This window comes from Natator depressus, chromosome 3 (genome assembly GCF_965152275.1).
Source record: "Natator depressus isolate rNatDep1 chromosome 3, rNatDep2.hap1, whole genome shotgun sequence".
Classification (NCBI taxonomy): domain Eukaryota; kingdom Metazoa; phylum Chordata; order Testudines; family Cheloniidae; genus Natator; species Natator depressus.
The window spans coordinates 65,096,692-65,115,105 of record NC_134236.1 but is presented as its reverse complement, the minus strand read 5'-3'; the positions used below and the strand labels follow the sequence as shown (position 1 = coordinate 65,115,105).

The 18,414-nt window shown below is 40.0% G+C and overlaps 1 protein-coding gene across 3 annotated transcripts in view; it reads left to right on the top strand.

Moving 5' to 3' along the window:
• The first annotated feature begins 762 nt into the window (after window positions 1–762).
• Window positions 763–18,414, top strand: part of IBTK (inhibitor of Bruton tyrosine kinase) — a 103,996-nt gene continuing 86,344 nt past the window's right edge. For 2 of the 3 annotated variants that reach the window (XM_074948033.1, XM_074948035.1), the window contains exons 1-3: window positions 763–916; window positions 13,454–14,128; window positions 16,182–16,278. In XM_074948033.1, the coding sequence (XP_074804134.1) occupies window positions 13,805–14,128; window positions 16,182–16,278 (421 nt within the window). In that variant the 5' untranslated portion in view covers window positions 763–916; window positions 13,454–13,804. Of the gene's footprint in view, window positions 917–11,826; window positions 11,996–13,453; window positions 14,129–16,181; window positions 16,279–18,414 lie in introns of those variants that run through there. The other variant, XM_074948034.1, reaches the window with a different exon arrangement.

Below are 18,414 nucleotides of genomic sequence, written 5' to 3'. Positions count from 1 at the left end.
AAAGGTGTGTGTGTTGGGGGGGGTGAAGAGCCCCTGGAGGAGCAGAGGTGCTGGGGGCTGAACTGCTGTACAGAATAGATTTGGAGGTGGGGACAGAATTAACTGCTGGGCAGGATGGGCAGATGTGGTAGTGAGTGCGCCCACATCAGGGGTCAAGATAATCTTAGCACTAAATTTGGGAGATCTGGCAACACTAACTGCCCCACATCTTCCCTGGGCATGGGCGGGGTGGGAGGTCAACAGCGGGAGCCTGAACAAAACTCTAATAGCTTCAAACAAACAAAACCCAACAAATCTCTCTTTTTTTGGGGGGGGGGGGTCTGACTCGTCATTTTGGATCTTTGAGGCTGGCAATGCGCTGCTTCTCCTCCCTCACATTAAAGCAGGCTCTCCCGGGAGCGGGGTGGCATCTCCCCGTCCCTAGAAATGTCCTGCCCGTGCTCATGACCCCTGCAGCAACGAACCGTCCCTGTGCGGAACAAGGGAGGGGAAAGCGCGCTGCCCACGATGCCGGGCTCTGCACCGCCGCCACACACGCGCGCCCAGCCCAGCCCTGCCTCGCCCCGCCACGCGCACCTAGCCCCGTCAGCGGTGCCCGCCCTCTGACCCCGCGTGCCAGTCACTCCTGGCTCCCTGCCCGAAGGCGCTGGCCGGAGCGGTGGCTACCGTCAGCCAATAGGCGTGCGGGATACACAGCGCTCCCGCCAATCCCGTGAGCTCTTGTTTCGGTGTGGGCACTCAGCAGCTGTTCCCTCTCCTGCCCCCCGGCCCTGGGCTGTAGCCGTGGCCGCCGCTGCTCCGCTCGGTCTGAGCCCTCTGGCAGCCTGGCTCTGAGTGGGAGGCACTGAGGATGAGTTCCCGCGCTGCGCAGCGCGCGTCTCGCCGACCCTGTCCGAGCCCTTTCATCTAGCGACTGGTGAGGAGGCGCAGAGTCCTGCCGACGTGTCGGGCGGGCGGCGGGGACCGGTTCCTGGGGCGGGGGGACGGAGACCAAGGCGAGAGACAGGCGGGAGGCGGGAGCTGGCCGGGAGGCGGACAGGGGGCTCGAGGGGGAAAGGGGCGTGAACTCTCCCAGGAGGCAGAGTCATAGGCGGGTGTGAGGGGGCGAGACTCGGGGACAGAGTCGCTGGCGGGGGGAAGATGGACAGACAGGCTCAGGGAGGGGCGGGGCCGCCGCACGGCTGGCGGAGGAGAGCGGCGCTGAGGCTGGCGGTAGCTCAGTCCGAGCCCTCCCCTGGCAGCCCCCTCGCCATAGGAGCCTGAGTGGGGAGGTGTGTGCACCGTGTCCCAGACACAGACCCCTGCCTGGCACTGACGCTTTGAAACGCCTTAAAGGGACCACAGGAGGGATCTGGGCAGCTGTCCTTATCCAGACAGACAGCCTCGAAAGTCCTCTTCCTTTCATGGGCTCTCGGGTTATTTATTCTAGACCTTTTGGCAGTGGCCTCCAGTGATGTTGGCTTCAAACACGGTGTACAGAAACATTCTTGGAGAAGTACCAAAGTGATGAAACTTTTTAATAGAGTTCAAAAAACCAGAGACCTTTCTGGGTTTTCTTGGTGCTCCACCACCTTTTCTTTAGTTTGGTCTCACTCCTCTTTCCACTGAGGAGATTGGCTGCTGCCTGTCTTATAGAATCATAGAATATCAGGGTTGGAAGGGACCTCAGGAGGTCATCTAGTCCAGCCCCCTGCTCAAAGCAGGACCAATCCCCAACTAAATCATCCCAGCCAGGGCTTTGTCAAGCCTGACCTTAAAAACTTCTAAGGAAGGAGATTCCACCACCTCCCTAGGTAACACATTCCAGTGTTTCACCACCCTCCTAGTGAAAAAGTTTTTCCTAATATCCAACCTAAACCTCCCCCACTGCAACTTGAGACCATTACTCCTTGTTCTGTCATCAGTTACCACTGAGTACAGTCTAGATCCATCCTTTTTGGAACCCCCTTTCAGGAAGTTGAAAGCAGCTATCAAATCCCCCCTCATTCTTCTCTTCCGCAGACTAAACAATCCCAGTTCCGTCAGCTTCTCCTCATAAGTCATGTGTTCCAGTCCCCTAATCATTTTTGTTGCCCTCCGCTGGATGTTTTCCCATTTTTCCACATCCTTCTTGTAGTGTGTGGCCCAAAACTGGACACAGTACTCCAGATGAGGCCTCACCAATGTCAAATAGAGGGGAACGATCACATCCCTCGATCTGCTGGCAATGCCCCTACTTATACATCCCAAAATGCCATTGGCCTTCTTGGCAACAAGGGCACACTGTTGACTCATATCCAGCTTCTTGTCCACTGTAACCCCTAGGTCCTTTTCTGCAGAACTGCTGCCGAGCCATTCGGTCCCTAGTCTGTAGCGGTGCATGGGATTCTTCCGTCCTAAGTGCAGGACTCTGCACTTGTCCTTGTTGAACCTCATCAGATTTCTTTTGGCCCAATCCTCTAATTTGTCTAGGCTCTCTGTATCCTATCCCTACCCTTCAGCGTATCTGCCTCTCCTCCCAGTTTAGTGTCATCTGCAAACTTGCTGAGGGTGCAATCCACACCATCCTCCAGATCATTTATGATACAAACCACCCACCTTTTAAATAATAAATAACTCATTTCAGATGAAAGTTTCCTAATAGATATTTGGCAGCATGTGTACTGAATTTATTTATGAAATTCACACTTCAAGTGGTAAATCCACCAAATAATTCAGTGAAATTATTGAATTCAATTTAATTCAAATTAAATTCAGTGAAATGTTGAAAAAAGTATTGTTGGTTCACCAGAATATATTATAAGGTGTGAACATTGTTTGACACATAGAGCTTAATCAAGGATCCAGCATATGGTTCCAGTAAATGGGTTGGGGGAGCTGTATTGTGTGTGTGTGTGTGTGCATGCATGCCTGTATGTGTTTGAATACACAATATTAAGTCTGAATAATTTTGACCATTTCCAAATGTACCACATGCAACATTCCTTTTTATATTTAAAAGGCTTCAACATCTGTATTTCATTAGTTCTGACAAATGGGTTCAATTTGTGTAAAATGGAGTCATTTCAAGATACTTTAGTAAAGCTGGTTAATTAATTGTGCTCCATTTTGATGTTTTATTTTGTTATGAATTAAGTACAGACCTTTCTCTTTATGGTATTCATTAACAGTGATGAGATTAACAGCGTGACTAATGAACATTGAACAAGTGGGCTAGAGCTGCTGGGATTCCTTTCCTCCACCTCCCTCCCTTCTGCAGCAGTAAAGGCAGAGAAAGGAGAAGTTATGTCAAATGAGTTGCATTGTGCCAAAAAATAATTGCAGCATGTTATCCTGGTGTTTATGTGTTTGGGTTATGATTTATTTATGTGTGATAGCTTTGAGTTAGAACAGCTCTACATCATGATTAAAAAATGTTCTAATGTAATGTCAGGATATGCACTGTGATTTATTTACTTATTTTATGCCTGTTTGTGACTCTGGTCACTTACAAATGGGCTCTCTAATTTTTTCCCAGATTTGGTGTAGTTTTTTGAGGAAGTTTCAATTGCTACATGTGTAATGTTTGTTACCTGATGTTGTTCAAACAACCACTTATACTACCCTAAAGAGACCGGTAGGACAATGCTTCTGTGTAATGAAGCAGTTTTGATGGCGATCATACTACTATTAAATGGAAGACAATTTTAAAGATATGCAAACCCTTTTTAACATTAAAAATGGGCTAAACATTAAGACCTTTACTTTGGACCAGAGAGTATCAAGGTATGTATTGTATTCATTCTGAAATCACTTTATTTGACCTTGAATTATTCACTGGAATAATGATCACTTTGGAAAGAGTTTACAATTATAGTGAAATACTAGAAAATGTTTTGAGAACTAAAACCTAGCTAAATTAAATAATAATAATAGAATTTTAGAAGTCTAAGACACTTAAATAAAAAGCAAATTTATGGGCGTCTGGACCCATGAAGAATGAGATTTAGGTTTGGGTCTTGATCCCTTTTTCCTTAGGTTGGTAGGGATTTGGAACATTGCAGAGGGTATCAAGGAGAAGAGCAACATGCTGCTGTTCCTTTCCTTGGGGCTAGGTGTTCTGCCTCTACAATACTCCCAGTGTTTGCCAAAATAGAGAGAAAAATTAAACTACAGAATAATTAGATGCCAGAGTGAATGAATGTAATACATGTTTCATTGGTGTCTAGCCCAAAATGTAATGATCTTAATCTTTAGTATACTAAAAATGTTTCTGCCATCTTCCAAATTATAACAGGTGTGCTCTCTATCCACATTGCTTCAACTTTTTCTTCCTTCTCTAATGTTAAATTATAAATGACTTTCAACACTTTGCATGAACAGGAAGAATTTGAAGAGATACTGTTTATCTACATGTAAGCTATTCATATTTTCTCTAATCATGACAGCTCTTAGGTTAGTTCTGAAAGTCATCTTAAATATCAGACCTGAAGAAGAGTGCTTTGTAAACTTCAGTGCTTGTCTATTTCACCAACAGAAGTTGGTCCAATAAAAGCTATTACCTCACCCACCTTGTCTCTGTAATATTCTATGAACAACAGCTACAACGATACTGCAAACAGAGCTTCAAACCTCATTTTCTGTTCAAGAATTTTAGTGCATTCATTGAAATATTGTTTGAAATGTTTCATCTATGTACTGTGTCTTGTTAGATACCCTGCAGATCATAAATGATACTGTAACTTGTGCCTAATATAAAACAGGACTTGAAATATTTACCTGACACTGCTACCCCAAGAACTAAGTTGTCCAGCTAATCTCTCTCTTTTGTTTTTTTTAAACATATAGTGCTCATTGCTGTGTTATTTAAGCACTTCCTAGCTAGGGTGAAAACTAATTGTGCTACAGTACTCCCCAAACCATCTCCCTACAGTTCAAGAGCATAAAAGTTTGGTAATATATGTAATATTGTCAGTCACTTTTCTGATTAATACACTATAATAAAACCCCTGCTCTCATGGTTTTGATATGCTTTCTTGCTATGCTTCACATGGTCCTTTCTTTTCTTGAGTGATTTCCGGTATTTGTTTTTCTCTTCACCTACTTACCTCTCTCCTTCATACTCTGCATTGTGTTCTCTGTGTTCTCCCTAACTTTCTGTCTGTCTTTTCCTAATCTCCCCTCAAATCTTTCTCTCTTAATGTCATATTCTGTTTAATTTATCCCATCAGTCCCTACCCCGCTCTCTCCTGCACATGCAGCCACCCCTTTTTCTTGTCACAGATTCTTTACGCTGCATATTAATATAGATGAATTTTGTGAATACCTTTGGGGTTAAATTGCTTAAAGGCTGCTTTAAATTTACATTAAATTGTTACACAAGATTTAATTTATTGATCAAATCTTCTATATCAGAAAAGATTATATTTGACCTTTATTAGAGCTTTTTGTGGTGAAAAATTGCCTTTTTAATATTTAAAGATAGTGAAGAGAGAGAACAGGAAAAAATTCTGAATAGTGATAACCATGGCTTTGATCTTGCAAACACATACATAACTTTGCTCTCTTGAGCAGTCTCACTGTTACCTACTTTGAGAAGTGACAGACAAATGGACCGGACTTTCTATGTGGGGTGCTAATAAAGAACTGAGTCAATTGTTGGCTGCAACTCCAGCAATGTTAGTCATCTTTTCCTCTGCCCAAAAAGTTCTGATGACATACAGAACTCTGCAGTTCAGGAGAAGAAACTGAGGTTGGGAGAATGCGCACCCATTAGGGTGTCTGATGTAAGATGGTGAATGAGGGTGCTTGTGTGCTCCCTGATTCACAAGGCTTTGAAATAGTCCCATGTGCTTGTTGCCAATAGGCAACCCTTGAGGGGCAATAGTTGTAAGATCTCTCTTCTTCACGTGGGCTGCTGAGGAGTCTAGTGAGAGGATTTGTGCTCCTGGAAAAAGCCAGTCATATTTAAGGCCAGGTCTACACTACCAACCCATGCAATATAACTATGTCGCTCAGGGTGTGAACCGTCTACACCCCTGAGTAACATAGTTATACTGACATTCTACACCCCACCCCACCCCCCCCGTAAGCAGTGTTGTGTTGATAGGAGAGCTTCTCCTACTGACATAGCTACTGCCTCCTGGGGAGGTGGATTAACTTCTGTTGGGAGAAGTGTAGGAACATTTTCACTAAAGTGCTACAGCTGCACGGCAGTAGTGCTGTATGTGAAGAGTCTTTGCTGTGGGTGAGGATTTAGAAACAATCCTGCCGCAAAATGAACTATCAAACATAAACATCTTCATGATACTCTTGCTACTCCGTTCTTTTTAATTCCTCCTCTCTTTGCTGCAAACCATTTTCTGTAATGAAAGAGTATGTTAAAATTGGAAGTTGCTCTTCAAAAAGAGTTAACACTGACATTCTAGGCCTTTTGTAACAACAAAATATATTTTTAAAAAAGGCATGGGGTTTTAGTCCTTATTGAAAGAATAAAAAGCTCAATAATTACAGGTTTAAAAAAGAAAAAAGGCTAGTGTTATAACACAAATTAAAATAAGGGTTAATAATTATCAAAAGAGAAATATAGGCAGAGGTCATTGGACAGAAAGAGAAATAGACCATGGCTTATGCACCATACAAAAACAGAATTACAAAACAACACCACACGCTTGTGCTACTTCCCTGCCCTTTCTGTTCATTTTTGATATGTTTTCTGCTTAGATTCTGATCCCTCTCATTGGGAATCTATGTGGGTAGACTCCTGCATCTGTGCAGAGCCCCACTGAAGTCAACAGCATTTCACATAGACATGAGGATCAGTTGCTGTATTGGGGCCTTAATTTATAAACTTTTTGGCTTGGGGACCTGTTATGTTTTAAAAAAAAAAATTAAATAGAATTGCTAACCTGTTTTTGAGCACTATAATAATATGACTGTGTGCTTTAATTGATCTATTAATATTTGCCTTGGAGATATATACGACCTTGTGCCTCATAAAATGCCTGAAGAGGTGTATTAATGCACTAATAGTACATGCAACCCTGTTTGTAATACTGTAATAAAGGAGGGCTGAACTGACTTACATGACAATAATTCTATCATGTCAAAATTCTACATTTGCTGCAAAAGTGCAATCAGAATGGAATTAGTTTATTGTAACTCACCGCTTGTCTCTTGGTTTCTTATTATGTAATATTGTACATGGCTTCCTAGCCATGTAGTTTTTGCATTTCCTTTTTAATACCTGATCTGTCTGTCCACAGTAAGTCTGTTTCTGTTTCTCTGTTGATTTTTCTGCCCACCCCCCTTTTTTTAAAAAAAATTCTGCATCTTTTCCTGTTTTCCTTACCCTATGTTCTTATGTTCTTATTTCTGGAGTATCTCCAACGAAAGTGTCTTTGTAATTGGTGCTATTTGAGATTTGCTTGGTCATAGAACTTTCCATGTGCGGGCTCTAAAATGAAAGCTGGCCATGACATTATAATTAATGTCAATTTTGTATTGATGCCATCATATGGAATGCACTGCTGTGTACAGTCATAGCACTGTTATAAACTTTGAATAATTCTTTGGAGCATAGTGAAGGAGAGGGAAAATGCAGGGTTCTCATAGACGTGTCAAAGCTAAATATTTATATATGTATATTTTTTTCCCTTTTTAATTTTTGAACCAAGGTCCGGTATTAAAGTGTGACAGATTAGATTAATTATAATACTTACCTACAGATTAAATGTATTATAGAAAAGCTCTCAAAATGCTTTATAAAGGAAAATAAATATTTGTAAGAAAGCACTTATCTCTGTATCTGTGCAGGGTGTAGTTTCATATTTCTAGTTTATCACTTTCGGCAGCTGTCATGGTTCTCAAACACCTCTTCCACTTCCTTGGAATAAGGAGGTGGGCTGGTGCCCATTGAATGACGACTTCCTTATCAATATCCAATACTGGGTCAGTTCTCTTTTGCATATCCTTCAAGAAAGGGTGACTGTGGAACACTCCCACATCAAAGAGAAGGATAAGGGGTGACTTGATCACACCCTATAAGTACTTATATGAGGAACAAATATTTGATAATGGGCACTTCAGTCTAGCAGATAGAGGTATAACATGATCCAGTGGCTGGAAGTTGAAGCTAGAGAAACTCAGACTGGAAATAAAGTCTATATATTTTAACAATAAGAAAAGGAGTACTTGTGGCACCTTAAAGACTAACAAATTTATTAGAGCATAAGCTTTCGTGAGCTACAGCTCACTTCATCAGATGCATACAGTAGACAATATAGTGGGGAGATTTTATATACACAGAGAACATGAAACAATGGGTGTTATCATACAGACTGTAACAAGAGTGATCAGGAAAGGTGACCTATTACAAGCAGGAGAGCCGGGGGGTGGGGACCTTCTGTAGTGATAATCAAGGTGGGTCATTTCCAGCAGTTGACAAGAACAGTAAGGGAGGGGGGTGGAATAAACAAGGGGAAATAGTTTTACTTTGTGTAATGACCCATCCACTCCCAGTCTTTATTCAAGCCTAAGTTAATTGTATCCAGTTTGCAAATTAATTCCAATTCAGCCATCTCTCGTTGGAGTCTGGGTGGACTCCTCCTGAAGGTCGAAACAACAGACTGGACTTCTACATAGAGTGCTTCTGCTGACCTGCACAGGCTGTAATTGTGCAAAAGCAACATCGCTTGCCCCATAACCTCAGCTGTGCAGAACACAATGCCATCCACAGCCTCAGAAACAACTGACATCATAATCAAAAAGGCTGACAAAGGAGGTGCTGTCGTCGTCATGAGTAGGTCAGAATATGAACTAGAGGCTGCTAGGCAGCTCTCCAACACCAATTTCTACAAGCCATTACCCTCTGATCCCACTGAGGGTTACCAAAAGAAACTACAGCATTTGTTCAAGAAACTCCCTGAAAAAGCCCAAGAACAAATCCGCACAGACACACCCCTTAGGAATCCTGACCTGGGGTATTCTATCTGCTACCCAAGATCCATAAACCTGGAAATCCTGGACGCCCCATCATCTCAGGCATTGGCACCCTGACAGCAGGATTGTCTGGTAATGTAGACTCCCTCCTCAGGCCCTACGCTACCAGCACTCCCAGCTGTCTTTGAGACACCACTGCCTTCCTGAGGAAACTACAATCCATCGGTGATCTTCCTGAAAACACTATCCCATCCACTATGGATGTAGAAGCCCTCTACACCAACATTCCACACAAAGATGGACTACAAGCCGTCAGGAACAGTATCCCCGATAATGTCACAGCAAACCTGGTGGCTGGACTTTGTCCTCACCCATAACTGTTTCACATTTGGGGACAATGTATACCTTCAAATCAGTGGCACTGCTATGGGTACGTGCATGGCCCCACAGTATGCCAACATTTTTATGGCTGACTTAGAACAACGCTTCCTCAGCTCTCGTCCCCTAATGCCCCTACTCTACTTGCGCTACATTGATGACATCTTAATCATCTGGACCCCTGGAAAAGAAGCCCTTGAGGAATTCCACCATGATTTCAACAATTTCCATCCCACCATCAACCTCAGCCTGGACCAGTCCACACAAGAGATCCACTTCCTGGACACTACAGTGCTAATAAGCAGTGGTCACATAAACACCACCCTATACTGGAAACCTACTGACTGCTATTCCTACCTACATGGCTCCAGCTTTCACCCAGACCACACCACACGATCCATTGTCTACAGCCAATCTCTATGATACAACCGCATTTGCTCCAACCCCTCGGACAGAGCCAAACACCTACAAGATCTCTATCAAGCGTTCTTACAACTACAATACCCACCTGCTGAAGTGAAGAAACAGATTGACAGAGCCAGAAGAGTACCCAGAAGTTACCTACTACAGAACAGGCCCAACAAAGAAAATAACAGAAAGCCACTAGCCATCATCTTCAGCCCCCAACTAAAACCTCTCCAACGCATCATCAAGGATCTACAACCTATCCTGAAGGATGAGCCATCACTCTCACAGATCTTTGGAGACAGGCCGATCCTTGCTTACAGACAGCCCCCCAACCTGAAGCAAATACTCACCAGCAACCACACAACAGAACCACTAACCCAGGAACCTATCCTTGCAACAATGCCCGTTGCCAGCTGTGTCAACATATCTATTCAGGGGACACCATCATAGGGCCTAATTGCATCAGCCACACTATCAGAGGCTCATTCACCTGCGCATCTACCAATGTGATATATGCCATCATGTGCCAGTAATGCCCCTCTGCCATGTACGTTGGCCAAACTGGACAGTCTCTACGTAAAAGAATAAATGGCCACAAATTAGATGTCAAGAATTATAACATTCAAGAACCAGTCAGAGAACACTTCAATCTCTTTGCCACTTTTAGGTCTGTAATCGAGTGACCAATTCAACAAAATAACTTCAAAAACAGGTTCCAATGAGAGACTGCTGAGTTGGAATTAATTTGCAAACTGGATACAATTAACTTAGGCTTGAATAAAGACTGGGAGTGGATGGGTCATTACACAAAGTAAAACTATTTCTCCTTGTTTATTTCCCCTCCTACTGTTCTTGTCAACTGCTGGAAATGGCCCACCTTGGTTATCACTACAAAAGTTTCCCCCTCCACCTCCCCACTGGTAATAGCTCACCTTTCCTGATCACTCTTGTTACAGTGTGTATGGTAACACCCATTGTTTCATGTTCTCTGTATATACAATCTCCTCGCTATATTTTCCACTGTATGCATCCGATGAAGTGAGCTGTAGCTCACGAAAGCTTATGCTCTAATAAATTTGTTAGTCTCTAAGGTGCCACAAGTACTCCTTTTCTTTTTGCGGATACAGACTAACATGGCTGCTACTCTGAAACCATATTTTAACAATGAAGATAATTAACCATTGGAACAGTTTACCCAGGGCTGTGGTGGATTCTCCATTACTGGCAATTTTTAAATCCAGATTGGGTATTTTTCTGAAAGATGTGCTGTAGTTCAAATAGCCTGTGTTATACAGGAGGTCAGACTAGATGATCACAATGGTTCCTTCTGGGTTTGGAATCTGAATATCCGATGCAGAACTGAATTTGTCCGCAGCTCAGATCCAGCACCAGTCTGTTTGTAGAATGTCCATATAGTGTGGAGTATAGAACATGGTGAACAAATGTAAATTGGATTGCTGCAATTTCTTTTGATTTATGAAATATTTCTGAACATTAAATAGAGCGGACTGAATAAATTCATAGTGAATAACTTACTAAAAATGTACTCTGTTCTTGAATTTTCCACAAGCAGTTTATTTTTCTTAAAATGACTTGTTATTAGAAAGTATTTGCTAAATAATTTCAACACAAGTTTGGTTTGTAGATTATTTTATTCCCAATAAATTTGTCGTATTTGATATTTGAGGGATTATTTAACTTTGTTTGGAAACATTTCACATGAGATCGTTTGTATTAATACTGTTTGTTTAGAATCATGTTTCTGCTGCAAGTCACATTTGAGCTCAGAATTCATTTTCTGCAAATGTTCTATAACGATTGCTTTCTCCAAGTATTTCTGCCAGTAAGATGATGGAGAGGGATAAGGACAAGGATTGGGAATCGGGATATCTGTGTTCTGTTCCTGGTTCCTCCACAGTGTTCCTGTGTTGACATTGGGCAAAAGATTTAACCTGTTTTCCTGTCTGTAAAGTGGTGATATTACTTCTCTACCTCACAAGGTGATGGGCAGCTAAGTTCATTAATGTTCTGGGATATGCAGAGATGTGATGAATGCTATAGCTTATGAGATGCTAACACAGCTATGACAAGTTTCAGATTAGCAGCCGTGTTAGTCTGTATCTGCAAAAGGAAAAGGAGTACTTGTGGCACCTTAGAGACTAACAAATTTATTTGAGCATAAGCTTTCATGAGCTACAGCTCACTTCTTCGGATGCGTTCAGTGGAAAATACAGTGAGGAGATTTATATACACAGAGAACGTGAAACAATGGGTGTTACCATACACACTGTAAGGAGAGTGATCAGGAAAGGTGAGCTATTACCAGCAGGAGAGCGGGGGAGAAGGGGAACCTTTTGTAGTGATAATCAAGGTGGGCTATTTCCAGCAGTTGACCAGAAAGTCTGAGGAACAGCGGCGGGGAAATAAACATGGGGAAATAGTCTTACTTTGTGTAATGACCCATCCATTCCCAGTCTTTATTCAAGCCTAAGTTAATTGTATCCAGTTTGCAAATTTAATTCCAATTCATCAGTCTCTCATTGGAGTCTGTTTTTGAAGTTTTTTTGTTGAAGAATTGCCACTTTTAGGTCTGTAATTGAGTGACCAAAGAGATTGAAGTGTTCTCCGACTGGTTTTTAAACATAGCTAATGTTAAATTTGTTTCATATTGAGTTAATATTAACAGGACTCATTGATGTATTATTAATCAAGTTCTTGTGAAAACATTGTACTGGCCCTTTTGGGATATACCACTCACGTTTCTAGGCGAATTTCAAACCCAGGTTTCATTCGTAAGCTAAAAAGTTCTAAATCCTACATGTAGAGGGCCAAACACCATTCACTTTGTCACCCTGTTAAAGTGAGGGAGTTGCACACATGTAGATGAGAGTAGTATCTGGCTCAGAATGTGACGTTTGTGCTGGAGAAGGTTGATGTTTTAAAGTTTGTGTGTTGTGGGTTTTTTTTATTTTTTGTTTAGCTTGAATAGGAGTTCAAATTCAGATTGAACAGCAGTTTTAATTTTCCTGAGAGGTGTATGTAGGTCACTGACGATTCTAATTGATTATGTACTTAGCTGAATGGTTGGCATTTTTTTGGCTTTGAATGCTGGTTGTTTGTACTTCATTTAATGTGTGATTTGTTTGTTTTTTAAATGAATAAAACACAATACTATAGTGTCTGGCAGCCTAGGATATTTCCTATAATTAAGAATCCTTCTTAGTCTCACTGGTCAGACTTGAAAATGAATCATTAGAATCTTGAAATTGAAATGTTTTCCTTACCCATATTTATTTTTTCCTATGAGAGAATAAATTTTTGAGTTTTTCTAAAATAAAATTTTGCTAAAAAAAAAAAAAATTTCCTCCCTCCCCCCAAACACGTTTAAAGAATGACATGTATTGTGTGTGGGTGGGTGGATGTAGATTATGGCGCAGTTTTACCTTTAAAGTTCTTACTGTCCTTTTAATCCATATATTATTTAAATCATTTGGATAATCAAGGGGGCTGTTGCATGATTCAGTCAACTGGAGTAACTGTGGGGCATGACTGAGAAGTTTCATATTTTTACAGGAATCAGGTGGGGCTTTTATGATATATGAAGACATCAATGCAATAGATACCAAAAATTGGGCCTAGCAAAATTCAATGTTTCTCATATCTATTAAAAAACAAAACAACCCCAAACCCATAAACAAGTACGGTCTTGGTGTAAAAGTCTATTGAATGTTGCATAATCCTTATTTGTCTCTTTCCCCTTTTCTTGCAGGTCTCCCTTGCAATTATGGAGATTTAGAAGAATTAGACAGTGTGGAGGGGGAGCCCCCCTCCCCACTCTTTTGATTCTTGGAACTTTCTATGGACAATAACAAGATTTTTGTTGTATAAAATGGAGAAATAAGACTTTAAAATATAAATTTATATTTATAAATATTTATATTTTTTGATTAAGTGCCAAACATAAGTGCATGAAGATTCTCATGGCTGCTGTATAAAACTGAATTTAAGTACTAGGAGTCATGAATTTTCTCCAGCACTGTATTGTGTTGTAAAAAGGGAGTGCCTTAGCATTCTTACTGGCTGCTCCTCTTAATGAGGGAGCCGTTTCAGAAAGGTGAGAATGAATTCTATCCTGCCTGACTGCACTCTGAAGTGTCATTCCCTGCAGCATGCTTTGGATATTATTTCTGTAGTTACCAGAGGAAGTGAAGGCCAGATCAAGGCCTTTCTCTCTTCTTACTGCTACAATGCAGCAACCCTAAAGGATACCTTTGGCAGGAATGTCCTCCATCTTGCTTCATCCTGTGGTAAGAAAGGTGTGCTAGATTGGCTGGCAGACACCAAAGGAGTGGATTTACTGGCAAAAGACAAGGAGTCTGGATGGACAGCTTTGCACAGAGGCATCTTTTATGGACACATCGACTGTGTTTGGTCATTGCTGAAGGTCAGTATCTGACTTCATGTATTGCACACTAATTTTTTTTTAATGTGTTTGTGATGTGTGATACATGAACTTGTATCGAAATGCCTTTTCCTATATCAAAATTTCACTCAAGGTGTGACTTTTAAACTGATTGAGCTAAACTAGTACAAAACGCTTTGTGGACACAGCTTAATTCAATGTAAACCTGAATTGCATTGATTTTTAGTTTAACTTGGTTCCTTATTTCTAATAACAATTGGGCCAATCTGAAGTTAAACCTGTGCAGCTTGGAATATAGACAGGATCTCAAGTGTTGATTTTTGTAAGTGACTCCACAGGACCTGAGCCTGTGAGGAATCCTGTTGAAGTCAATGGGCTGCTTGTGTTTCCATTTACTTAGAAACTCTTGCAGGGTAGAGATCTTAACAAAACAGTCTGGGTTTAGCTTTGGCACCAGATTTTTGAATTTCTGTAAAAATAAGCGTTTACCAAATATAGTAACGGAAATGTTTCCATGACACTAAAAATAGTTAAATGGAAACAGTACTTAACAAATCAGGTATCTGCAGCTCAAAAATTTGTAGCATTTTATTAGTAGTACATGAAAGTGAAATTAATTAGAAGCTGATTGTAATGTTGATTGTAATGTTGGGCTCTCACTGATCTCTTTAGCCAATCACTGACCAGATAGCGGCCAGGGCGTTCTGCCCTTAAGGTATTACACTGTCTGATCATTGTTAGCCGTATCTGTTTTCAACTGGCAGATGAATAAAAATGGTTGTGGCTCCAACAGTTTTAATTTTAGAAGCTTTGGCGTTTCTAAAATGCTTGTTTCACGTGCCACTTTACTTTCATCCTAAGCATTCTTTCCTTGGAACGTTTCCAAGTAGTATGTTTCTCAACACTTTCTAATGACCTCTTAACTTTTTAGAGTGTATGAGATTCATTACTGGAGAATTTTAAAACTTTTTCAGTATAGGTTGTGTCCCATATGTATTCACTCCAAGCTGCTGTTTGTTGTTGTTTTTTTGTGCGTGTGGTGACTTGCTTCTCTTTGCCCCTAGATACTATCTAGCAATAGCTGCACTAAAAATATATAGACTTCTTCCTTTGACATCTTCTTCGGAACTGCTTCCAGGGCTAAAATGAACTCTTTTGGGGAACTAATCATGTTAGATCAGTCCTGCAAATATTTGAATAATTTATCCAAAGATGAAATCTGTTAGTCTTCTAGTGTTAGAGGCTGCAGCCTCTGCAGGAATGAACAAAAGACCCCAAAAGACAGTTTGAAGTACAGACTGACGTCTGAAGGATTCTTTTAGTTCGGAGTCCAGATTGCTATGTGTTTTGAATGTGCACAGCAATCGCCAAAAAAAAAAAAAAAATTACACAGCCCCCATCCTATTAGTGAAAATGACTTAGTCTGCTATCCTTTAAATAAAAAATAACAACCAACAGTGTGTGTGTTAGCTTCTGGGTTAAGTGGGGTGGTGTATCTTCAGCCATTGTTTTCTTTCCTGTTTGTTTTTTCCTGACACATCTTCCTATTAGTAAACCAACATTCATAGAGAAAATATTCCAGTTAACAAGTAAACATACAGTATTTGTAAATTATTACAGAGCAGCTACACTTCCGTCACACCCCCTTGCTACCATTGGTGAAGGTGCCCAACAGTAGTAATAATACCTAGCTCTTGTATAGCGCTTTTTCATCAGTAGATTTAAAAGCACAATAGGGAGACCTGTTTGCCTATTTTCAACTGTGGGAGTCAGTGCCAGTTCCTGTGGTTTTTTTTCACTGTACACAGAACAGTAGTTATTGTTGAAGCTTGTCCAGTTAAGCCTTTTTGTAGAGTTCTTTTGGTATAGTAAGTCCATGTCACTTGTCTCTGATTATTATTTACTGAGTTTAAATCCATCTTTAGAATGTCTTGGAATGCAAAGGATTTATTAGCTTCTCCAATGTAAAATTACACTGAGATCACCTAAGAATATTTATCATATTCATTTCTTTACTAGCTGTGAAATGAGGAGTGATAGTAATATTCATACAAGGTGTTTTTTCCTCTTTCAGCATGGGGTTAGTTTATACATGCAAGATAAAGAAGGCTTATCTGCCTTGGACCTTGTGATGAAGGACAGACCAGACTATGTAGTATTCAAGAAAACGGGTAGGGCATCAAATTAATACAGAGATTCCTGTAAGATCTGTACTGCTATCAACATATAAATGTGTGTGCATGCGTAGACAGTACTATCTGTTTCTAATTATGACTGTACTAATGGTGTAGTACTTACAGATGTGATACAAAAGATGTGAAGGCAACACGGTAAGTTGGTAAGAGCATAGAAAGAAAACCTTGTCTACACATACACATTCTATACCTTTTTGTCAGAAGAGAATGCAACAGCACTTAATGATGGCAGAAGTTTAAGTCCTAGGGTAAATAGGGCTAAATAATGTTCTGGAACATGTCTTGAGAACTTGTTTTGAGTTCAGTATTGGTGCTCTACTAACTGTCAGCAATGAATGAAGATGCATCTGCTACTGTAGTTACGGGTGAGAAATTCAAAGTACCTATGGTATTACGTTCCAGGGTGGATTTGATTTAAATCAAATTGATTTAAATAATGATTTAAATCACTAGTCAGGAAGACTCAATTTAATCCTGGATTTCTACATAAAAGTGCTTTCTTGTTGGTTTTTATAACCTTAGTACATATGCTTCACAACTCAGAGAGAGAGATGTAGGTTTCATTTTTAGAAGGTGCACGCTATACATTTTTAAACAGTGATTTATTTTGAAAATTTTTCAGATTAGTTTTACAGCTATATCAGAAAATGAATGATTGTTTGGTTATTTCATTAACCAAAGGTAATCGAAGCAGATAGTTCACCTCCCAGTGACCTCATAAATATCTCCAATTCAACAGGTTAATCATTAATATTTGGAGGATTTTCTTGCCTTGCTGTATTAGGAGAACATCACCAGACAGACATTTAAATTGTTTTATTTAACTAAAACAACAACGTTAAGTATTCTTGATTTTTTTTTCTTCAAGAGCAAACCTATAATATTTTACCAAAACAAGTGTAGGTCCCTCGCTTCTCACATTTATCTCCAGACTTCTTCTCCTTGTCCAGATCTATTCCGCCCTCAACAATCTTCTATTCATTGAACTTTTTGAGACTTTGCACTTTTAGAGAGAGGTAAGGGATCGACTCTGTGTACACAAATTTGCAGAGGGACAAAATAGTTGAGGTCTGTTATTTCTCACCTCTATATATTATTTATTTATTTAAAAACACTTTTGCTGTTGACAAGCATGTTACCTCTGGGGAGACACATCCGCAGTTTGAGAACTGCAAAACTAAGCATCTCTGATGGTACCTTTTAGACTTAGCACTGAGTCCCATGGGTAGATAAAAAGATTAACCTAAATAATCTATACAGAAGCCTATGGAACTCCATAAGATTAGGTCCCTAATACATGAACTATTGGAACTCATTTACAAAACTTTCCTTAAACATTACATGAATATATTGTCTCATACTATAGAATTAGAATTTATAATCCCTATTCCATGATGAGATATCTTTGAGCTATAATAGGTATTTTTCATAAAAAAAACCCTGATTTTAATTAAAAAAAAAATCATTGATTTTTATCCACCCTGGTATTAACATTAGGTTAAGTTAGGAGGGATTCTGTCTGATGTCCTCATCTTGGTTCAGCTATTTTTCAAGAGCCTGCCTAGAGTAAATTGATGGGATTCAGTGACTTAAAAATAAATAAATCTGTTGACATTGAATTACATCCCTCATGGTTTTAACACCAGCATTAATAGATTAAATGAATTCCCTATATCTCATCGCAGCCAGTTTAAAAAAATTGGGATACAAAATTATAAATCTTCAAAACACTTTTTAGTGCAACTTTTATATGATTTTTAAAAAGTAAACTAATTCTAGTCACTGGCAAGTTATTGTTATATCTAAGTAATGTGATCTGCTAATTTGAGTACATCAGAACTTTCTTAAAAGACATTAAGTTTAAAATCTTCTTTGAATATACTTCCCCATCTGTGTTCCTAATATCCCTTTAAATTATTATAATTGAATTTTAAAAATCTAACCTGCTTTTTCCTATTTATGCTCCACTTGTGCTTTCCCCCCATTTCAGTCAGCTTTTGTGCAATGAAAATAGTTTAGTCAGTTTCCTTTGCTAGTCAATTAAATTTTTGATTGCTGTAATATTTCGTTGCACAAATATAGTTTAGTATTTTTGGTAGAAGAAATATATAC